This window comes from Dermacentor variabilis, chromosome 6 (genome assembly GCF_050947875.1).
Source record: "Dermacentor variabilis isolate Ectoservices chromosome 6, ASM5094787v1, whole genome shotgun sequence".
Taxonomy (NCBI): Eukaryota; Metazoa; Arthropoda; class Arachnida; order Ixodida; family Ixodidae; genus Dermacentor; species Dermacentor variabilis.
In genome coordinates, this window is record NC_134573.1 from 70,753,904 (window position 1) to 70,778,000 (window position 24,097).

The 24,097-nt window shown below is 47.1% G+C and overlaps 1 protein-coding gene across 1 annotated transcript; it reads right to left on the reverse strand.

Annotated features, from left to right (window-relative positions):
- Positions 1 to 263: 263 nt before the first annotated feature.
- LOC142586171 (neprilysin-1-like) lies at positions 264 to 20,666 on the reverse strand. The gene is made up of 3 exons (XM_075697424.1): positions 20,382 to 20,666; positions 9,744 to 10,450; positions 264 to 1,665 (listed from the first exon to the last, which is right to left on the reverse strand). Exons 1-3 carry the CDS (start codon positions 20,634 to 20,636, stop codon positions 264 to 266), a joined length of 2,364 nt encoding a protein of 787 aa, XP_075553539.1. The 5' UTR covers positions 20,637 to 20,666.
- Between the last annotated feature and the right edge of the window lie 3,431 nt (positions 20,667 to 24,097).

Below are 24,097 nucleotides of genomic sequence, written 5' to 3' on the forward strand. Positions count from 1 at the left end.
AATCACCCCCGCCGTGTATACCTTCACTGAAATGTACCACGCGTATTGAAACTATCGCAGGTTCAACCAGAAGTACTGAAAATATATGTGACATGTGTTAAATATCGCTTTCTTCAACCTTTTTCATTTTGATGCAATCCTTTGGCATGCACAACTGTGCATACAATGCCTGAGAAGGGTATGAATCAAGTGGTGAAATACGGAAGGCACTATACTGATCTATGATAAACGATTGCAACTTCTTCCGACAGGTGCGCTATGTATCAGCGAACATGTTTTATTGTCGCAAAAGGAGATTTTCCACGCGTCAAAAAAGGTTGGCACTGTTCGCGCGGCGTCAGTGGTGAGCTTGAACTGCAGTGAAAGGCTGCTGAAAACCCTCCAACGTGTTTCACAATCGAATTGCAATTTATATGACCCCACAAGGAGTTCTTCGAGCATAACAAGCGGCAAAAGGTCATAAAAAAGACTTTCTCATCTGTTAGTTCACTGCTGAGGTTACGGTGAAAACTATTCTCAAGACGCTGCAGGAAGAGTGAGTGCGCGATCTCTAGGCCCGCCACTGTAGATAGCAATGATGAACCAATGCACTTCTGTTTTTCAATGAGCGCCTCCGTGGACGCTACAGAAAGCCACGACCCGGATTCTTTTATACTGCCGTTAGAATGGACAGGCTGCTTAGGCTTGTCAAATGCATGGAGAAGGAGAGTAGCGAACAGTGAGCCCAGACCTCCGAAGAGCATGCCTGGTGTACCGCGTGTCGAATACACAGGACTCGCGAGCACCGCCATGACAAGTTCGGCAGAGGGTTCGAACGGGTCGTACGTAAAAGGGTAAGGGGTGAAGTTTGGGGCCATTGCAGACAAGTATCCTCGGTGCTCTCCCATCAGGAGGTCACCCAGACACTCACGCACTGCCAACCAGAGCCGCATAAAAGATCTCTCGCTTCGAGGACAGTGAATGTAGAGGGTTTCGACCTTTTGGGCGTCATCGAACAGATCAGCTGGCCACAGGCGAACCACGGTAGATTCGAGCCGCTGTGCGAAAAACTGCCTGCTCTCGAGGTCGAGCCACGACAGCTGGTTGACGGCATCCACAGCGCCTTGCGTCATAGTCTGGAAGAGCGCGCTGACATGTTTCCTGCCCATCGACGTGAGACGCGAACGAACGTAGAGAGCTGCCAGGATAGGGTTGTAGACAGCGTCGAGTTCTCTCGCGCACAGCAGAGTGATAACAGACGATGCCTGCTGCTTGTCCCTCAAGATGTCTTCGAGAAGCGTCCTGTCGAGCATCAATGAGTACATTTGGACGACCTGCCATGATATGTCCGCCAGCACTTTTTCGTCGCCACTGCCCGGGATGAACGTTCTGAGCACATCTAGGAGGTCTGTGTTTGCGATCAGTACGTCGTCCAAAGGCGACAATGGCTCCAGAGGGAAGAGGTTCTCGCTGAGACTCTTCACCCAATGACCTCCTGTCTCGTTCCATGTCTGTTCGCTGATGTTTGAAAGGCGGAATATCGACGGCGTCACGTAACCAGTGAATATAAATCTAAAAAGCATGGCGACGCTGTTGCCTTGCGCTTCGGCGCTCGATTTGATGAGATCTGAGACGTCACGGTGTGGCTGTTGGCCCTTAACGAAGGAGTAGATGAGACGCCAGTACCTGCGAGTGAGTTAAGTGTCACTGCATTAATTTCTTGGTGTGACGAAGACATAACTACAACAAAGGAGCCTGTATTGTACCAAATACTTCAGGCACGAGTTATGCATCCAACTGCAGAAACTTTGGAACTACTTTTCACATTACCATGCACGGCAAAGTCAGATGCTGCAGCTTTACTTCTCGCGACAAAACGCTGCTTTAGACCGTGATATAGGGTAAATATTTATCGGTGGGAGAAATATAGAAATAAATTCTAGGGTCTTGCGTGCCATAACCGCGATCTAATTATGAGGCACGGCGCTGTGGAGGCGCTCCAGATGAATTTCGACCATCTCTGCGGGGTCCTTAATGTGCCCGCAATGAATGGCACATGAGCATTTTTGCATCTCGCCCTCACTACAGTATCAGGTCGCCCCGGCCTGCACCGACCCTGCGCAACGCCGTACCGTTTAGGCGAATGCAAGACAACGAAGTTCCGTCATATAAACGAAAAGTTCATGAAGCTGTGCGTTCTTGCTCATACTGTCACGTGGTAGTGACGGTGAAGAAAGCAGCAAAACTGCGAATGGCGATACTAGCGTTTTATTGGGCGGACCCCTGCCCTAACAAGCAAGTTACACTTAAAGCACAATTTTAGCGGTGAACACAGTCGGCGATCATCAGAAATCTGATCAGCGGGTCAAGCGCGTCGGCTTTTATGCATCAGTCGTCGAATGTTCCAGAACAATCGCTGGGACCCGCGTGTCTTCCACAAAGTTCTATACTATACGCGTCGTACGTACATGCAATCAGATTACACAAGGTTCGGGGACAGACAGCGGTTGGAACCGTCGATAACATTCCAGAAACTTCCGATACATGCAGGCGCGTCCGGTGCTGCGAGATAGCACTTGTTAGGCGGTGAAACGTGGTCGCCCGATAAACACGCACACGCTTCAATACTTCGGCACACATTTGCACAAAGGCTCTTGAAATAAAGGTATAGCGCACTGGAAGCTGTATAAATATATTTTACCCGGTATAAATGTTCTTTTAGCAAAATTTAATTGAATAGAATATTAAGAACTACACTGTCGAAAAAACCCGCTGCGGTGGCTCAGTGGCCATGGTGTTGGGCTGCTGAGCACGAGGTCGCGGGATCGAATCGCGGCCACGGCGGCCGCATTTCGATGGTGGCGAAATGCGAAAACACCCGTTTGCTTAGATTTAGGTGCACGTTAAAGAAACCCAGGTGGTCGAAATTCCCTGAATACTCCCCTACGGCGTGGCTCATAATGAGATAGTGGTTTTGGCACGTAAAACCCCATAATATAATTTTACACTGTGAAAAAAATTTTCGGCGACGATTGCGACACTCACTGATAAAAAGTTTGGGCACAGCTGTTTAGGTACTTTCAATTCGCGATATATTGTGGCGAAGATTTTGATTCTGAACGAAAGCGGCGGCGCTGAGCCTGTGCTCGGGAAGCTCGTTTAGCCGCAGCGGCAGGCGAAGCATTTCCGCCGGTTGCGTCCTTGTTGTTCATCAGGAAGAAAGGAAGCGTGAGCACGGGAACGCGTGACTCGCGCGGCGCCCATTCTATAGGGGCGGCGGCGGCGGCGCCGCAGGCGACGTGCATGCGCAGTGGGTCCGAAGCACATGCAGTGCTTTGTTTCCACTAGAGCGTACTAGACTATCTAGTTTCCACGCTGGCCGCACGCCCGGTCGCCGCCGACCATGGAGGAAGGAAAACTAAGGAGACGCCCCGTCCCCTCCGCACGCTAGGAGAAAAGTGTGGAGGAAATACCGTAGTAGGTTCTCTTCTTTTTTTTTTTGCAGTTTTTTTTTTCATTTTGCTATAGCGGCCATGCTTTCGGGCCACAACGGCGTCTTTATTACGGTTCTGTACGCTCACACGTGTGGCTCTGTAGGCTTCGTACCGTGGCAAAGGCGCCGTGCGGGCAAGTTTGCGTTAGTCTCCGTGTTTTGTTGCGCTGTGTTATCTGGATCGTGCTCTCCCAGATGTTGCTGTGGCCAGGTAGGACAGGAGGAACTAAAGCTCGTGAAATTAACGCGCATGCAACGCTGCAAGCAATGTACCGCGCCACGGCAATGGCAACGGACGAAGGAATATCAGCGGGAAATTTTGCCCTCCTCGGCGGAATCATGATAACGCCCCATCGCAGGCCGAAACCGATGCGTCTCAGAATCTGTACAATGAACGCCGTGGAGGTCAGTGATTCCTGCTTTTGACAGCGCATGGTGCATTTGCCGCACTTAGAACGTACGTTACGCAAGAATGCATAGTCCTGGTTTTAGAGCATTCGTGTTCAGTAACAACTTGCTTTTGTGCACGCATTAAAACACATGTTGCTCAACTGTTGCTTGTTCCTCGCGGTACTTGGGACAGCACGAAGTTTTTTAAGCAGAGCGCGTTCGAGGTTCATGCACACCTGCGCAGGTGTACCACAATACAAGCATTGTTAGAGCGTTACGCAGAATATGTGCATTTTGCTGCCCTCGGCACCGTGCGCCTGCCAGCCGACGATTCATCCTGGAAGATGGGATAGAAGTGGCTGCTTTGAGTTAAGGAACGAATCCTCCCTACCGCAGGCGTATCTTATCTGTGCGCACGAGGAGCGCAGGGAAGTGAAGGTTTGCGGATGTGCTGCAAGAGTGAACAAGGCTCCACACAACGTACGCCTGCGAACACATCAAACGGTTGTTCCATGGTCACACGTAGGACGATTTTACGCACGCACTGCTCTGCACCGTGCGCCGGCGATCGCAACACTTTGGTTCCGTGAAGCTGCACTTACGGTGGGAAGAAGGCACATCAGGTTGCAGTCAATCAATCTAAGCGCGGAGTCAGAAATGACATTCTGCCTCCTCGCCGACGCGCTGTCATAGTGATGCGCGACCACCCGAAATTTGTTCAATAAAGCACGACTACTCCTCAAACCACAGCGAGAATATGTGTTTGTGCTCATATACAAATGGATCGCAAATGGGTCGATGTGTCGTACGTGTCTGCAGTGCACTGTTGCATTGCAGTGAGAATGCGTACATTTTTTTCGTATCACCAGACGCCTGGCTCGCAAGACCGTCTGATAGCCCCAGGAAGCCCAAGCAGAGAAAAGTAAGTAGAAGGCACGCTAAAGGTGACCTTTAAAAAAATACAGAAGAACTGGGCAGCGGCCTGTACCTGTGGTTGATGAGAACAGCTCAATTGGGTGGCCTTATAAAGCATGTTTATTTTCATAAAAGCCGGTAAAAGCAGCCGATTTGACCTCACGGCCCAATTTGCGAAGTTCATTACGAACTTCTTTCAGCATAACTTCGGCAACGGTAATGCGATGAGACATCGCGAGCACATCCTTTGGATTGCTGCGGAGCGCGCGCGTCTGAGCAGCCCGGTTGCGCGCAGCGCGGCGTGGTTTCGCGAGAAATGTAAACAAGAGAGAACTTGCCCCCTTAAACTTAGTAAAGTAGCGACACTCTCCTCCTCCGCCTTCCCTCCTCGTTTCTCATCTCTTTCACGCTTCCTCCTCGACCGTGGCGCCGCCTACACTGCTCGAGCGTAGCAACGGCGCCAACATGCGCTCCACGCCACTCCGTAAACGCTTCTCGAGCAAAAATGGAGCTGATGCACGGCGCGAGGGCCGACATGATGCTATTAGGCCAATAGCGACGTGGCGTCGGCCTCGGTCAGAGCGCGCGAGGATGAGGCGGCATTCTTCAAAGCGTGGCGCTACTTTACGAAGTTTAAGGCGCTTTAGGTACGATGGCGGCGTAACGCCACCTTCCGGCTTCACTTAGTGAGTGATGTCAGGGCCCCTCCTCAGTTTTCCTTCCTCCATGCCCCGACACTCCGCTTTCCTCCTCACCTGTTCGCCGTAACCTCCTCCGCATTCTGCCTCCCGGTTATGCTGCACCCCCCTCCACTTTCCTCCTCGCCCCTCTTCACTCTCGCAGATTTTTTTCATCCCCCACTGCGCACCGCGTTCGCTTTCATGTTTCGCTGTGCTCGTTCGCTTGGTTACAAGTGACGCCGATGCTCGCCGCAGGAACGGGCGCCTAGGAGCTGCGCTCTAGAAAGGTCGTTGTAGTCACTATCTAGTTGGCATAGCACTCACTACCTTGGTATATCTGCTGTTGGTAACGGAAAAGTAGCATTACTGCGTAAAATATAGTGACTGCTAGTACTCAGCTCCCAATTCGAAACACAGTTATCACCGCAACATACAACGTTGCTATGCTGCAACGCATTTATCGGACTTGCTGACATAATCCATGGTGGGTTTGATAAATGTGTTATAAACTGGAAAGCTTATGTCCGGTGGTGATCACTGCGGTTAAAATTGATAATTCAGACCCATTAGTAATAACCGACACTGGCGAGTCGTGAACGGTGGATGATAAGGTATCGAATTGAGCGAAATGAATCCGCACATTACACTGGCCTAGGACTCGAAGAGCGCTTTATGATTTTTTTTCGACCACATTACTTGCGTAGTGTGTAAGCATGGTAATGTACTCTCGAAATTAAGAAACAGTTCAACATGTTCTCTTATCCAATCCGATTTTGAGATTCTCAACGAGATCTGCCTCAAAATGATAGAGTCGGCATTAGCGCCAGAGTGGCCTCAATTTTGTTTTACCCGCGGCATCGCGTAACCTTGAAGTGCTTGTACAGTGCTCAACGATTCGAAGGCTTTGATCGAACCGCACGGCGGCCGGCGTTTCTTGTTCCACGGGTGAGCGATGGGTGATCGCTGGCTGGCCAAACGCAGCGACAATGCGCCACAAAGGCTCTCGCTTTCAACGTGTACCGCACTAAATTAGCTTGGTTTTCCCAACGCGCCAAAGTGCCGGCAGCCGTATAAGAAAATAAAAGTGTGTTATACAGACACGTGGCACTTTTCAGCGCGAACAATGCGACAAGTATTTCAATACCACACATGAACGTCGGATACGAGATAAGTCAATTGCCGTACGTGCTATAGTAACGTAACGGGCATTCCTAGGCCAATTTTGTTTCGTTTCGAAAAAGCAACCAGGGTCAGCCACCAGCGTGCTCGCAGTAGTTGTGGAGCAGGAAGCAAAGTGCGTGCGTGTGTGATCTTATAAAACAGTCTTTTATTCACGCTTTGCATATCAGCCAATGCATGGTTGGTTATATGCTTCGGAGATGTCACGCACTACAGCAAGAGCGCAGGTAAACTACAGAGTGCACTGCATAGAAGTACGTTGTTAGGCATGTTTCACACATTTCGGCCAGTAGAAATCTTATGAGATAAGCGGCCTCCCACAAACACCTCTCAGATGCCTTACGCTCGGAGTTTTATCTTGGGGGTATGCCAACCTTATTAAAAATAAAGTTGCTTTGGAGAAAAAGTTAACAGAGCTATACTTTGTCAAAATCCCATGGTGTGAATATATGGGACTCCCAAGAGACGCCGTGGCGCAAAATGTCCTGTGTGTTCTAGGTGGTGCTGACACGAACGCGGCAATCTCACGGATGCGGTGTTCTACAGGCAGGAAGGTGTTGGGTTTCGTCAAACTACATCCTTCAGCGTCGAATTAAGGAGCTTGCCATCTCACTTCCACACTCACATATATGCTCTTGTTTGTAGATTCATACGAACGCATAATTAGGAATCCTGAAGCTTATGCATTGTGCCAGCATCTTATGTCTCTGTCCGCGGTGTGACATTGAGAGTGAACTTCTCTGGATATCATTGAACATGCTAGACTCCAGATGATTTTCGGAAGTGAAGATCCTTGGGCTATGGCTGTACGCGTCGATGGCACAGAAACCCCGAAAGCGTTATTGCACTACCTCAATCCGATCGTCCCTGTATATCCTTACGCCAGATTAGGGTAGCAAACCGAACGTGCGTCTTGTTATCCTTGTTGCCTTTCCTCTCTTGTGTGTCTAGCTCTCTCTGAAACCCTACGTCAGAGGCCTCATAATCATGCCAAGCATTCAGGTGAGTGTATTCAAGGTATTGGATTAGGATCTGTGGATATTCTGAAGGCAGACAGCGAAGATTTAGTTGACGCTATATGCCTTGCCCTAGATTGTGGCGTCTCGTAATGGTGCATTTCGTCGTCCTCCATAACACCAAAACGTATCTTTGAATAATAATAATAATAATAATAATAATAATAATAATAATAATAATAATAATAATAATAATAATAATAATAATAATAATAATAATAATAATAACGCCTTTATTTTCCATCCCAAGTATGTGGGAGGCAGAGAGAAAAAGCTAGGTTTCCAGCTTGACGGGCTCTCGCCTCCCCGATACAAATACATGACTTTTAGAAAAGAAGGCAAACAGTACAAGCATATGAGCACACACAATAAGGAATATCAGAATGCACGAACAAACGCCAATTTTTACACAAATGCACAAATCCATGACAACAAAGTGATGTGCATAATATCATGTCACACTTTCAAAAAATCATCATCATCATAATTATTACTATTATTAGTATAACTATTTTTATTACCTACATCCTGTTCGCGGCTTTCCATAATTGCGTTTGCAGATTCACTGCCTATTCATGTACCAGTGTGACGCATTTTGTTTGACCATGACATGTTGCCCCTTTGTCGCTTTAATTTGTGCGTTTCCTTGTAGTTTGTATTTGTACGTGCTATTAAAAATGGTGATGAGGTTTAGTTTATATTTTGAAGCATTAGTTATGCTCTAGAACATGTCAATTTGATTTTTCCGCGACTGTCAGGTCTTTGCAATACAAGTACTCGGAAGGCTTTGGCAGACGTGGAAAAAAAATATACGTGCCTAAGAACTCGCAATAAAGGTTATTATTAATATTATTCCAACTTCACCTTCTCGCCCCACATATATCACTAAGCGCGGCTTGCGCACCGTGGGAAGCAAATCGAATCTCAAGGGAATTTAGAAATGCAGGCGTACTTCTTGAATTGTACACATTCCTCTGCCGGCCATTGCTACAAGAGATCGCTGTCGCCTGGAACAGTACTTGCCAATCTAACAAAGATCGTGTGGACAGAGTTGAGAATAATTTTGTCTCCGCACAGCGATATCGGTGATCGAGGCAGGTTGGCCGTGAACAACAGCCTTGCTCTGAGTCCATGTTCGGTCTGAAAAACTGGACTGCAGACGCATCAAAGCTGACTTGACCTCCTCATTCAAGCTTCTAAATGGTTTCATTGATTGTAAAGAAATATTAAATTATCTTACGATAACAATTACGCGCAACATAACTATGATGTCTAGACCTTCCCTCGTACTACTTATGGTGTCTCAGGGAATCCTTCGGGCAGGATTCTCACAGACACTTGCCCGCTTTTGAAGCAGCACTCGACTTTGCTTCGTAACTTTTTCGCAGACGTTACAATCAATGTTATTTTCGAATCATGTACTGGAGACCGTTATCGTATAAAATGAGTACATTTTATTCATATTTACTGATGTATACCGGCTGTCCCACGTAACATGAGTTTAAATGTTTAAAAATATGCAAATGCCACAGCTGGACAGGACCGAGGTAATGTTGTTTGCCTTTACTTCAAGATAGCTACTATTTTGCATCCGGCCTAATCAAATAATTAGGCTCAATAATGTAATCGCCTTGGCTAATAATATAGTTAGTTGAAGATTGTCAATGAGAAAATTGCAGAGCCACATGAAAAGCTCCCGATACAGCTTTCTGTTGCATTTGACATTTACCTTGCTTGGTATTACGAGGTATCTTAGAATACTGTTTTGTTGTGTATCTTCCTAGTGTATGCCTATTCTTGCCCGGAATAAGCCATAGTTGCTTCGATCGAACGATGCTAGTTCATGTGCCCAGAGAGAGATAAAAAGTTTTAAAGAGAGGAAGGTGGAGAAATTCATGTAACCCGGCAAATATTGCGCGATTGGCGTTTTACCGGCTGTGTACGCATACATTATACTCATTTTTAACGTGCGCCAGTACCAAGACGAGTAGGTTGTTTCTGGGCACGTTAGTAAGATTGATTGGTTGATTTATTATTTGTAAAATCACTGTGCGATGCAAAGAAAACGATGGAAATGAAGCATTAGTGTACCTCGGATACTGGTCAGTCGCCATGACGTATTCGTGCATCGCGACGAACAGTCTCGCCTCGCTCTTACGACCCGGCAGTAGCAGGAACCGACGGCCGCCGGGAACGAAAGGGTGCTTCAGAACACGGATGCGCAACCACAGCGACATCTGCCAGCGGAGCGCCAAGTTGACTATCACGCTCGAGGCACTAACGTCGCTCGGCGGTGGTTCGGGCCACGACAATCCGCGGTCCGAGAGAAACCGCCGGAACAGGTTCCAGTCCTCTACGCTTGCTCCGCTGTTGTTGACGCAGGCTCGGTACATGTCCAACGGTTTCTCCGCCACGGGCATGTGGAAAACGCTTTCGTGCAGCAGTTCCTCCAGGTCGTTCAGCCATCGAATGCTGAGGTCGTCGAGCGCAATGCGGAGAACCGAGGCGAACCGCGGGTCGGGTTCCCACGTGGAGCAGACGTAGTCGTGGAAGTCTTGGCACGGGTCAATGCTCCGGTTCAGGCCATGCGTGAGCAGCGTCGCATGGCGGCGACACTCACTGGTGTCGCACCACCCCGACAGCGCCCCGAGCAGCTTGGCTTCGGGCAAGAAGAAGGACAGGATCGTGCAGGCGAGCACCAGGGTAAGCGCGAGTACAGCTATGATGGCAAGTCTTCCTCGGTCGTCGGACCTCTGGCCATCGTGGATGGGACCGCTTGAGCCGAGATCTTGCGTGTCCTATAAAGGACAAGAAGAGTCTTTCGCACACCCTCCTTGTGAGCGGAACTCGTATACAGCTCAAAGAAGAAGCGCATCCTGGAAAAGTCCTCGCCGACTTTTCGTCAACGTTTTCAACAGGAATGGCGTCATCGATGGCGGCGAGTTGAATCAGTGTAAGAAACTAATAAAACTGCCAAGAGCTACAACAACCACTCCATTACCGTGACGCAGCTAAGTGAAATTGTGTCAATTGAATTTTTTGATTATTTTGTCGTCCACGTTCTCTAGACTAATCTATCGCGCGCGATGCGATTTTTATTCACGTTTCATTAAGAGACAGGTTACTTCTTAGCTCAACAAGTTAAATCTTGATCCTAACCTATTCTCATGGCTCGAGCATTTACTTCCTAACCCTGCCCAGTAAGTTGTATCTAAGAATCACCTTTCTCCCCCATACCCGTTAACTCTGGTGCCCCCAGGGATGAGTATTAGGCCATTTTATCTTTCTAATATTTAATACCGGTTTACCTAACCGTGTTTCTTCCAACGTTCTACCTTTTTCCGACTACTGCGTTAGTTTTAAAAAATTCGCGATGAATCGAATGTTACACTCTAAAAAAATTTACACCCTTTGGGGTGTATGTCTGCCACACAACGATAATCGTCATCTGCCTTGCTCGCGTTTCCTTTCTTGAAAACGCCGCGCCCGCTAGTTTCCTGTCGGTAATGCTATGTCATGCTGATAACGCGCATGTCGTTCGTTACTGGGAAGTACCGGGCTCGCAGCGTTAAAGGAAGGAAATGCGGACAAGACCGACGACGTTTATTGTTGTGTGGCAAGATGAGACTCAAAGGGTGTAAACTTTTCTTAGTGTCTTATCCTAGAAGATGATGTTCACGCAATTTCTACACAACTTAATGTAAGCGCATATATGCTATACTATTTGTATCTTCTGCTTCGTCCTACCACATTAACAATAGTAGTCTAGCGTCTGCGCCGTCTTACACTTATAGATGCTCATATAACCTGGACACTATTAGTAGCACTATTGTCAGCACTATTAGTAGCGTAATTAAAGGGACACTAAAGGCAATTACTAAGTCAATGTGGATTGTGAAAACACCGTGATTTGTGAAGTTACTGCAAAAAACACACGGAACGAAATCATGATTCAGTAACTGGCCTACACCCACGCTCTTCTAAGTGAAAATACCTCTGCATAAGCGTCGGAGCGCTTGTTTCGTGCCAAGTAAAGACTTAGCTAATGCGAAACACGTGTCTGAAGGGTCCGCATACCTTTAGCGCAATTCCAATCGCCTGCACCGGAGGGGGCCGTGGTGATCTTGAATACACCATCACCACCCTTTAGTCTCCTCATTGAGTAAAACGGCGCCCCACAGACGGTGCTACAATTTTATGCGCAAAACGCAAACACATGGTCATGGACCAACCGAGCCAAGACGGACTGTAGGATTCGCCGCTGCAGCTGCGCTTGGTCAAATGGCATGGACCGTTAGGGAATCCCGCGACATGGCATGAACGTGACATAATCTACTAAGTGCTATTTGTTTCAGTTAGGCAAGCCAGCAAAACTAGCGCAGCACTACGCTATAACGAAACTACTGACACGCGAGAGCGCGGGCGGCGCTGAGTTGAGAAAACGAAACCCTTCGATAGAACACCCGCATCGTTGCTAAGGGTAGCGTCAACGAGTTTTTTTTTATAGAAATGAAAAAGAACTGGGCAAGCAGCACTTTCGTCTTATAATGCAATACAATGACCTTTTGATTAAGAGCGGTTCAACACTAGAGAACAGGATTATAATGAGGAATGCCTTCGTCATCGGGCTGGTACTTTAATGTCCCGACGAAGTCCGTATTCTTGTCCTGCTTCTACCTCAATCTTTCATTTACTAAACCTCTGTTAGCAATAATATTGACGCCTTAGACATTCTCGAGGCCTAATCTATCGCTTTGGATTCACTTAACATTTGTCTTTAGTATCGCTTTAACAACGCTACCCTGTTAAGTTGCCTTCGACAAAAGTTTTCTGCTGCTGCCTATGCCGTGAAGTTAATTTTGTAGAAATATATAGTTTGCCGTAAAATGAAGCGTACGGCATCTGTTTGGGATTCCTAATTCATCGTTGTCATTGAACTGCTTGAAATTCTTCGTAAGTAACCTTACACGACTGATTCTTGATATGTAGTGTTTAATGGCGCAAGGGCCAGGTTTGGCCAAAGAGCGCCATGACAAGTGGTGATGTTGACGATGTATTATGGAGATGTGACTTGGCTGTAAAGTGGCCTAAAAATTGTCGCTGTAAAGTGCGTAAAATCTACGTGCTATAAAATTATGGCGATGACTAATGACGATTACTATGAACTATAAAATCCATCGTAGAAGAATGATGCAAATGAAAAATATGTAGGATGTTAAAATTACTTGGAGCACTGCTGCCTCGCCAGAGCCCTTGAAAGACAAGGGCCTAGAGGCATGTGCTATACTAAAGAGATATCGCAGCGGCATCCTCTGAAGAGAGGACCCGCTACGAACATGTGGGGCTAAAAACATGCAGGACGACATCTTTCAGGAAATTTAGTACTGTGTTGGTGTCAAATAAAGGTTCTGGGCCGAGTAGCATTACGGGATGTAGGGGGATGTGCTGCCGGTATGCTAGGGAAAAATGTTTCCTTCTTTCAGGTTCGGCTGCCCGACACTCCAGGAGGACGTGGAGGACGGTCAGCCTCTCCCCGCATCTACCGCAGGTTGGAGGATCATTTTCAGTGAGTAAAAAGTTATGTGTGCCAAATGTGTGTCCTATTCTGAGGCGACAGAATAGGACATCTGTCCGGCGTGATTTTGTTACAGGAGGCCAGAAACCTAATTGTGGCTTTATTAAATGCAACTTATTATTTGTTTCCAGGTCCCACAATCGTTGCCAGTAGTTTCGCAGATTCCTTCTTAAGAAGGGTTTCAGGTCTGTGACAGGGACTGCAGCAGTAGAATTAACAGTGTGTGATGCAATTGATGTGGCCATCTGGTCCGCTAGAACGTTACCCTCGATGCCCCTATGTCCAGGCACCCAGCATATAATCACATGCTGGTTAGACATATACGCTCTACAGAGGACGGAATAGAGCTCAGTAATTACGGGGTTTCTGTGTTTACAGTGTGACTTCAAGGCTTTTACGACGCTTAAGGAGTCTGTAAATAAAATTGTTTTTTGAATATTTGATTTTCTGATATGTTTCACAGCCGACAATAGTGCATGGGCCTCAGCCGTAAATATGCTTGTTTCAGGGTGCAGTACACCGGATTCCGAGAAGGATGGCCCAATGGCTGCGTAGGACACCCCGGCATGCGGCTTAGAAGCGTCTGTATAAAACTCTGTGCACGAGTACTTGTACTGGAGCTCCAAGAAGTGCATTTTGATATGTGTCTCTGACGCATGTTTAGTGACCTGTACAAAGGATGTGTCACACTCTATCAGCTGCCACTCCCAGGGTGGTACTATCTTAGCTGGAGGCATTAGGCGTTGGTCGAGAACTGGGACATCCATTTCCGTGCTAAGTTCTCTTGCACGCAGTGAGAAAGGAAGTCTCATAGAGGGTCTGTTATGAAAAAGTGTTTCACATGTCAGGTCGTTAACGGTTGTGAAACACGGATGTTCCTTATTAGAGCGCACTTTGAGAAAATAGTTGAAGCTGATGTAAGTTCTCCGAAAATGGAGTGACCACTCATCGGACTCAACATACAAACTTTCAACAGGGCTTGTTCTAAATGCGCCAGTGGCCAGACGGATTCCCAGATGGTGAACGGGGTCTAACATCTTAAGTGCGCTCGGTGCGGCAGAGTGATATACTGCGGCTCCATAGTCTATTCGCGACCGAACTAGGCTCCTGTAAAGATTTAACAGGCACTTCCTGTCGCTACCCCATGTTGTGTGGGATAGGATTTTAAGTAGGTTCATTGTTTTTAGACATTTTTCTTTAAGATGTTTTATGTGAGGAATGAATGTGAGCCTAGAGTCAAGAATAACACCAAGGAATTTGTGTTCTTTGCTGACAGGAATTTGGTGTCCGCCCAGTTCTACACAAGGATCTGGGACCAGGCCTCTCTTTCTTGTGAAGAGAACAGAAGAACTTTTGTGGGGGTTGACCTTAAATCCGTTTTCGTCTGCCCACTTGGAAACCTTGTTCAAGCCCTGCTGTACCTGTCTTTCGCATACTGTGAGGTTGCAGGATTTGAAGCCTATTTGTATATCATCTACGTATACGGAATAAAAAATGGCAGGTGGTAGTGAAGCACTTAGCGTGTTCATCTTGACGATAAAGAGAGTGCAGCTGAGCACGCCTCCCTGGGGTACACCAGTTTCCTGCGTAAAGGGACGTGAGAGTTCATTGCCGACTTTTACTCGGAAGGTACGATTTGACAAATAGCTTTCAATTGTGTTCAGCATATTTCCACGGATGCCAATTTCCGACAGGTCTCGCAAGATCCCGTAACGCCATGCCGTGTCATATGCCTTCTCCATATCGAGGAATATCGATAGAAAAAACTGTTTATGTATAAAGGCATCGCGGATATTTCCTTCCATGCGCACAAGGTGATCGGTTGTGGACCGCCCTTCTCGGAATCCACACTGATAAGGATCGAGTATATTGTTGAGCTCAAAGAAATGTATAAGTCTGCGATTTATCATTTTTTCAAGAAGCTTACACAGACAATTAGTTAGAGCTATCGGACGGTAACTAGCCGCCAAGGAAGGGTCTTTTCCCTGCTTTAGGACAGGAACCACAATCGCTTCTTTCCATGTGGATGGGAGGTATCCCGAAGCCCAAATAGTATTGTATAGTGTAAGAAGTGTAACTTGTGCGTCAGTATGTAGGTGTCTGATCATGTCATACATGACTCTGTCTGGTCCCGGTGCAGTGCTTTTACATGTGTTCAAGGCAGCTCTCAACTCGGCAATACCGAAAGGCCGGTTATACGGTTCATTCTGCCTGGATTTTCGTATGATTGGCTTACGTTCTATTATTTCTTTATGTTTAAGAAAGGACTGGGAATAATTGATTGAGCTTGACACACGCTCAAAGTGCTCCCCAAGTGAATCTGCCTGGTCTTGCAGGGTTTCGCCTTGTGTGTTTACTAAAGGGAGGGAGTATGTTTGTCGCCCTCTTATTCTACTAACCCTGTTCCAGACCTTGGCCTCATCTGTATACGAGTTGATACCTCTTAAAAAGTTCTGCCAGCTCTCTCTTCTGGCCTGTCGGCGGGTTCGCCTGCCTTGGGATTTTGCTTTTTTAAAATTGATAAGATTCTCAGCAGTGGGGGAGGCGCGTAGCAACCCCCACGCTTTATTTTGTTTCTTACGAGCGATCCTACAATCGTCGTTCCACCAGGGGACACGCCGTTTGCCTGCCAATCCATTTACTTGTGATATACATTTAGTTGCGGCATCTATGATGAAGGCTGTAAAGTACGCCACAGCTGCATCGATTTCTAAAGAAGACATATCAGCCAGCGAGATGTTAGTAAGATTTCGAAATTTCTCCCAGTCAGCTGTATGTATCTTCCACCTAGGAGCTTGTGGAGGAAATTCATTTTCTTTGGATGTTCTTAGCAGTACGGGGAAGTGATCGCTCCCGTAAGGATTGCTCGTAACTTCCCATTCGAGTTCGGGCAGTATAGACGCGGAGACTATACTAAGATCTATTGACGAAAAGGTTCTGTTTGCAAGAGAGTAATATGTGGGTTCTTTCTTATTGAGAAGGCACGCTCCAGAAGAAAAAAGGAACTGCTCAACGAGACGACCTCGCGCATCAATACGAGAGTCTCCCCACAAGCTGCTGTGTGCATTGAAATCGCCAAGAACAAGATAAGGTTCTGGCAATTGATCTATCAAGGACTGAAATTCATGTTTGTTTAGTTGGTAATGCGGGGGTACGTAAATCGAACAAATAGTGATGAGTTTGTTCAGTAGGACAACTCGAACCGCTACTGCTTCGAGGGCCGTTCGTAGCTGTAAAGATTGACACGCTATGCTTTTTTGAATTACAATGGCAACACCGCCAGATGATGCCATAGCATCATCGCGATCTTTGCGGAAAGTTATGTGCTGTCGAAGAAAATTTGTGTGTTTTCGTTTTAAGTGTGTTTCCTGTAGACACAGCACTTTTGGATTGTGTTTTTGAATGAGCTCTTGCACGTCATCAAGGTTCCTAAGCAGACCTCTGACGTTCCATTGAATAATTTGTGTATCCATATTGAAAGTAAATATGTGCTGTGTGTGTGGAAATGGAGGTGATGCTTTAGGTTACAGGGCTCTTTCGAGGCCCTGTAACGGGAGTTCTGCCCTTTCTGGAGCGTTCGAGGGAGCCTCGCCGCTCCTTAGGCGCTTGGCGCGCCGTGGGGATAGGTGTAGTGTCCATTGCCTCTTGTGAGGCGCCGGACACGTGCTCTTGTGAGCGAGAAGTTACCAGGGAAGGTCCCGCCTTGGGGGGCAAGACCCCTGTGCCCACCAGCCCGGAGGTCGATGGGGCTCCCTGAGGGATTTGGCTGCGCCGGCTGTTGCTAGCGCTGGAAGAGGCCGGGGAGGTTGGGGCAGCCTCGGCTGCGCCCACCTTCGGGGTTGATGGTCCCTTCTGCTCGGGTGGTGGGGCAGCGCTAGCTGCGACCACCATGGGGGCAGATGGCGTAACTGCCGACTCACTGCTTGTGGGTCGGACAGCCGCCGGAGACCGTTGTGGCGCTGCCCCCTGACGCGCCACATCGGCAAAGCTTTTCCTTGGCGGGTTTGCTACTCGCCTTCGTGCCTCTTTGAACGATATATTCTCTTTTACTTTTATGGTTACAATTTCTTTTTCCTTCTTCCAGGAGGGGCACGACCGCGAGTACGCGGCGTGATCCCCGTCACAGTTCACACAGTGGAGAGAGTTCTTACAAGCTTCAGTGGCGTGTTCAAGGGCACTGCATTTCGCACATGTTTGGCGGCCCCGGCAGCTCTGCGAGCTGTGGCCGAAACGCTGGCATTTGAAACATCTTAGGGGATTCGGTACATACGGTCTGACACGGAGCTTGATGTACCCGGCCTCGATTGATTCGGGCAGGACACTTGAATTGAAGGTGAGGATTAGGTGCTTGGTCGCAATTTCTTTACCCTCGCGCCTTATCTTGATTCTTTTGACATTTATTACATTTTGCTCGCTGAAGCCCTCCAAGAGTTCAGCCTCAGTGAGCTCCAGCAAATCATCGTCCGAGACAACGCCGCGGGTGGTATTCATCGTGCGGTGCGGGGTTACTACTACTTGGGTCTCTCCAAATGATACTAGTTTAGGCAGTTTCTCAAATTGTTTCTGATCACGGAGCTCCAAGAGGAGGTCACCGCTGGCCATCCTCGACGCCTTATAACCTGGGCCAAAAACTTCGGTAAGGGTCTTAGATACAAGGAACGGGGAGATTGTTCGGACTTGTTTAGCTGGTTTTTCTGTGTGGATCACATGAAAACGAGGAAAATTGTGGACTTGGCGTCCGAAAAACTGAAATACTTCTTGGGTGCGCCCTCGTTTCTGAGGGCGATCAGGTAGTTTAGGAAACGCGTTTTCCATAGGTACAGTTGGGTTTTCGGCCGCGATGCCGACCACCCACCATGGAGCCCAACAGGGGGACGTGACAGAAGTTCCTGCTGGAGAAACCCTGCCAACGCCAGCCGTACATCGCTGCTATAACCAAATACAGCATAACCAAGGCTGGCTAGCTACACAAGGTTAACCCTTGCCGCCAGGAAACTACGAAGTGAGGAGAAGTGATGAGAAGACAGGAAAGATAAAAAAGGCGAGAGAGAAAGACGAAGATTGGAGAGGAGGACAGGAAAAGGCGACTGCCGATTTCCCCCGGGTGGGTCAGTCCGGGGGTGCCGTCTACGTGAAGCAGAGGCCAAAGAGGCGTGTTGCCTCCGCCGGGGGGCCTTAATGGTCCAAACACCCGGCATCGGCTCAACCCCCAGGATCCCCCTTTCCCCGTACACGGCTAAGCCGCGCACGGCTACACGCGGGAGGGTCCAATCCTCGTGTGCTCGGGTATGTGGTGTCGCAACACACCAAACGCCTGCTTGCGCAGACGCCCCTGCGGGGACGACTGATTCTTAACGATCAGAATCTCCACAGCGAGCGTCACACTACTCAAAATGTTTTTTTGCAATATGACGTCTTTCCTGTCGCAGTAAATGGTACCCCCCTAGCGCCGTACCATAATATAAATTACCAGAATTCACAACTACATGTATAAGAAACGACGTGGCCCCGCAGCTATGATGTTGCGCTGCTAAGCACGAGGTGGCGCGATGAGACCGCGGCCGCATTTCGATGGAGATTAAATGCAATAATGCCCGTGTTCCGTGCATTGGGGGCAGGTTAGATTCCCTGGTGGCCAAAATTAAACCGGAGTCCCCCACTACGGCCGGCCTCATAATCAAATCGTGGTTTTGGCACTTAAAACCTTACAATTAATCAGAATCGAGCTTATTTCATTAGCAATTGTACGTGTCAAAAAAAAGAAAGAATATTCACCGACGATTACGATACTTCCAAATGCAAAATTCGATCGCAGCTCTATACGTGTTTTTATTTCGTGATATATTGGCGGGCGCGGATAATCTATCTCGTGCAGCACGTTGCAAACGGAGCGGAGTGTAGCGCGACTGCATCGCTAGTCGGGAGATTGCGAGAAGCACCACGTGGGTGCCACGTGGGTGCGATTCACAGCACGCGTCGCGAAAGCGCCCGATACACTGCAGCGTTTTCAGCACACCGCACGCGCCATGTCGGCAGAAGCTATGCTCCGTTTCAAACATCAGGTGCAACGCTGTGGAAGCTAGAGATACTTTTTGCGACCCGCCGTGGTTGCTCAGTGGCTATGGTGTTGGGCTGCTGAGCACGAGGTCGCGGGATCGAATCCCGGCCACGGCGGCCGCATTTCGATGGGGGCGAAATGCGAAAACACCCGTGTGCTTAGATTTAGGTGCACGTTAAAGAACCCCAGGTGGTCAAAATTTCCGGAGTCCTCCACTACGGCGTACCTCATAATCAGAAAGTGGTTTTGGCACGTAAAACACCAAGTATTATTATTATACTTCTTGCAGCGGCTGCGTTCGCACTTAGAAATAGCTGGGTGTTTCTTGACCCGATTACCGTGAAACTTTTCTTTATATAAGCTGTTTTGAATGAAGAAAGAACTTACTCTTATAACCAAACAAACCATGCATTCATACGGCTAATAACACGTTGTTTTAAATCAATATGAGTTTCCGTGTTTTTTTTCGTTAGCCGTCGCGGCAGCCCCACGTACATGCTCGCGCGAGCGAACGCTTCCTGGCGCACAGCAAGCATAGACGGCAACGCGCGGAGAGATAAATTTTGGTGACCGGACTTCTTGCGTAGCTTAAAAAAATTGCGTAGCCTTAAAAATGATTTGATTTGCTTAAACGACCTGTGCTCTCGCTAGTATTCAAATTATATAAATGCACATAGAAAGCACGAGTCCTCTTGCCATAGTTTGTGTACATACGAGGTACATATGAACCTAGATTAGAAAAATGAGAAGCCGATGCGACAAGGTGCACCGCTATATTGCAACGTAGATCTGTGATGCTCCTGCACAAAGGTAACAATAGGCCGCGTGATAAATTATTTTTGCAGAAGCGATTAGTACGTATTTTTCCTAGCTGTGTGCTGAGACAGTTTATATAGAGCGCATGTAGATAATGGCATGTGCGTAACAGGCGCCAGAATTGAAGAACTGGCTCAGAGGGTGAACGGTAGGAGTGCGAATTAGCTCAGCCACTACAGCACACATTCTCTAACAAAGCCAGCTTTAGTGCACAAAAGGAGAAAACATGCGCAGTCGTGAAAACAATGCTTGAAAGATGCGAAACAAGGTAAGAGATCACCTGAGCCGGCTGACTAGTTGCTACAGATGGAGACGTGCTGGGAGGACACGATGCCAGAGCAGGAGGCTTCTCCGTCCCTCCATTGTAGCTCTCGCGGCAGGCATCATCCGGGAAGCCTAGCGATTCGCGCAGCAGTTGCACAGCAGAAATATCCCGGCCCCCGGCGATGCGTTCACTAGCCGGCCATCGCACACCAAGACGTTGCCGTGACGACGTTGGGTTCTCCAATTCTTGCGGATCCGCTGGCGTGTCCATTGCGTTGACGCTCGACACGTACAATATGGCGTGTTATTTCTTCTTCTTCTGCTCTCGCAGCGCGTGCTCGCTGGGATAAGTCGAACTGTTCGCACTAATTACTCGTGAATGTACCAACAAAACTCGGGGCAACCTTTCTATCTTAGTAAAAGCCTGTTTTCTCTCGATTTCCAGCTAGTGCCAATAATGTTTTTTTTTTCTGTTTCTGCTGCAAAGTGCTCTAATTAAAAAACAATAATACAGAGCCAACTATACGCAAGAAATGCAGTTGCTGCGCATGCAACAATTTACAAAATTTTAATAGATGAGAGCCAAGCCTGTATGGTTCTGTAGGAGATTCGCATACTTTCCATATTTCCACTAATTTATGAAACACAGATCCCTTTGCACTTTTTTTGCGCTGTTAGCTTGGCACCACTCTTTGAATAAACTGCATCGCCCATCATTTAAGAGCAAAGCAGGATAATAATACCGATCACGTGAAAACATGTGACTTAATATTTTAATACAAATTTCTGCCTTTTGCAAGCATGTGGTTCAAAAAATTTCATTGAAACGTTTCCTGCCTAGACCAGTGTTTGTTGAAAGGCTGAAAATCCAGAGAAGTAGCCGGAATCAGAATCCGCAACTCTTCGCGCTGTGTTTGAAGTTGAGAGAAGTAATTCAGAAAATTTCGTTTCTAGAAAGGGAAAACAGAAAAAGAAAACGCTATTTTTCAGCAAACAAACCTGCAACAAAGCTTTACGTTTCAGTCAGAAAATAAAGCTAAGAGTTCGGACGTCAGACATTCATTTGACTCTGAACTCATTTACTGGAGAAGACCAGCACTGTAGTGAAGATCGCGGGGAATAGCAGCATTGTTGTGGTTTCTGTTGTTCCTTTGCACAAGTGGCACATACCCATCGTGGAAGAGAATTGAGCGGTTTGTATAAAATGAGTGAAATAAGTTTGGAGGGAAAAATAGTTTTCCTGGTACAAGATTTATTATTGCACGGTGTTCAAAGTGCAACGGTAACATACTAGAGCGAATGGAAAAAGGGATAAATAATCATAATAAATGTTGTTTTTGGGAAGGCGATTCGTATAGGTGCAAAGAATAAATCCTTTAATCGCACTGCAAATATACCGAGGGCTGTACCCCAACGTGGAAGCTCGAAAAGTAAAGCAAGATGAAGGCATTCATGTTGAGCCCAACATTACTTATGAGGACCTCAAGCAACGTTCTCCTTACTAAGAAAAATAACCGACAAGCAGGAAGAATGCAGTCAATTGTTTCTGTTCACCGCACCATATGCGACAAGGAGATGCCACCAAAAGAGCCTTGTGTATGCAGCAATTTAGTGCCTCGACGCGGCAGCGTAGGCTCGTTAATGTAAAATGTCATTGTGCGTTGGAAATAATTTGCAGCTCCAGGGGTATGGTAGATAGTGGTACTTAGAACGTGAGGCCAGGCTAAATTCGCTCATCTCTGGTAATCCCCAAAACATAGCAGCAGGGATACATGCGGTCGGTACAATGGCAAGAACAACAGGGCCACCCAGGGAATCTTTTGCCAATGAGTCGGCACACTGATTCAAATGCAAAACTTGGCGCCCCTGGTATCCGTTCTAGCGCACCTTGACGACACACCATTGTCAGTTGTCAGATTTTCACATGTTGCCGACAGAAGACATCGCAGCTGAAACGGGCTTGGACAAGCGGCTGTGACAGTGATGTCACATACCACGCAAGAGTGACAGACTGTAACTGACGACGTGTGTGCTGTGCTATGTGCTCTTTCGCTCTTTCTTCCCCATATTTCATCCCCCGCCATCCCGATCCCTTGTGTAGGGTAGCAAACCGGTTGAGCTAAACTGGTTAACCTCCCTGCCTTTCCTTCTCCACATTTTTTCTTCATTACTTGGGCCCAGGCACGCAAATTAAATGAAGAAAATGCAAATTCGACAAAGACAGTACATATAGCGCTTGCAAATTTTTCAGTCTCTAAACGTTGTAAGAGACGAACATCAAGACAGTGAGTCGGTCAATAGCTACCCGGCAAAGAGCGAGGTTCAATTCGCGCAGCGTTACAAGTACAGCTACGAGTTCTGTTAGATGCACAGGCGAAATATCAGGACGTGGGGCTGAAAAGCGCCAATCTGGCGAGGAAGAAAATGCTACACCTGCCTTTTCATTACTCTGCGAGGCATCTGCCGCTATTGAAGCGTTGGTCTGAAGATACCTCAAGTGATTATCAAAGCAAGTCATTGTGAATTTGTTAAGAAAGAAGTTTAGCATTCATATTTGTTTGTTTCTTTTGGTCACCTGCTTCTTCTTCAAACAATTGCGTTCATGCGCCACAAGAAACGGCAAAAAGCAAAGCCGTTATAGAGCGGGTTGCTAGGCGTAAGGGTGCCGTGTATAAAAACGTATAATCTAAAGTAAGAAAGAATTAAGTAAATTTTATTGTAACAATTGAAAGCTAATCATAATTGTGTCATAGAACCGAAATACTAATACGGATTAGATGTGTTCTTACTTTTTGTTTTTTATCATGTGTGCAGCTTCCTATTTGTGACACAGAAATCCATCTATGCATACGGACAGGCTCTAGCACTCTCAGACTCCCTCGGTTTAATTAGGCTATATTTATGTTATAAAATGAATACCTTCCTAGAACCTTTTATATGCAGTTGTTTGGCCAAGGCTTACGCTACTTTTTTTTTTGTTTTTGTTCCCAGTGGTTGTACATTTTAGTGCTCAGATATGTTTGATTCAGATAATTCTGGAGCATCGTATTTTGTTTTGCTTGTGCTGTGCAAAACAGTCATTTAATTTCATTACTTCCATCATTCAGTCGGCCAACGTCCAAGCACATAACTGCCCGACGTCAGTTCCGCATGTCATTAAAGATTTCCTTAACATTTTACGTCTCCTTACACCTTTTTTTATATAAGGTTTTGCGTAAATAAGACATTTAGGCCGCAGATGATGAGGCAGTCAGCGCAGCTGCTATTTTAGTATTTTGTAATTTAACAATTACTCTGTTTACTCTGTAACGGTCACTGTACTTAAATTACTTTTTTCAGCCACCAATTACATGTAACCCGTCACATCAGTGACGAGGCAGGCTGTGACAAGTTACGCAGCTTTGAGAACAGCTTTTGAATTTGCAAAAAGACTGCAGTAGAATGTCGAAGAAAGTGCCACGCAGCAGGCTCGCGAATTCACACGCTCAAGGGGGCAAACTCAGAGGATCACTATTTGTTTCCTCATTTTATCGCTTCACCATATGTTAGACGACGAACAGAACAGGTGTTGGTATGTCTCGATAGCGAGGGCCACTTAGGACTCATTATACCCATTTTTAAGGCGCCAAAAAAAAACAACACACAACACACAAATGAGGACGGGACAGATCGCCATTAAAAATAGGTGTAATCAACCAATACCAACTTGCGCAGCAAGAAGTTCTCTTAAGC

Excerpts from the sequence above, each read along its gene's own strand:
- LOC142586171 (XM_075697424.1), bottom strand. The coding sequence starts at position 20,636 with ATGGACACGCCAGCGGATCCGCAAGAATTGGAGAACCCAACGTCGTCA. Across the intron at positions 10,451-20,381 it reads CAACTAGTCAGCCGGCTCAG|GACACGCAAGATCTCGGCTC; the intron begins GTGATCTCTTAC and ends TGTCCTTTATAG. Across the intron at positions 1,666-9,743 it reads GCGACTGACCAGTATCCGAG|GTACTGGCGTCTCATCTACT; the intron begins GTACACTAATGC and ends ACTCACTCGCAG.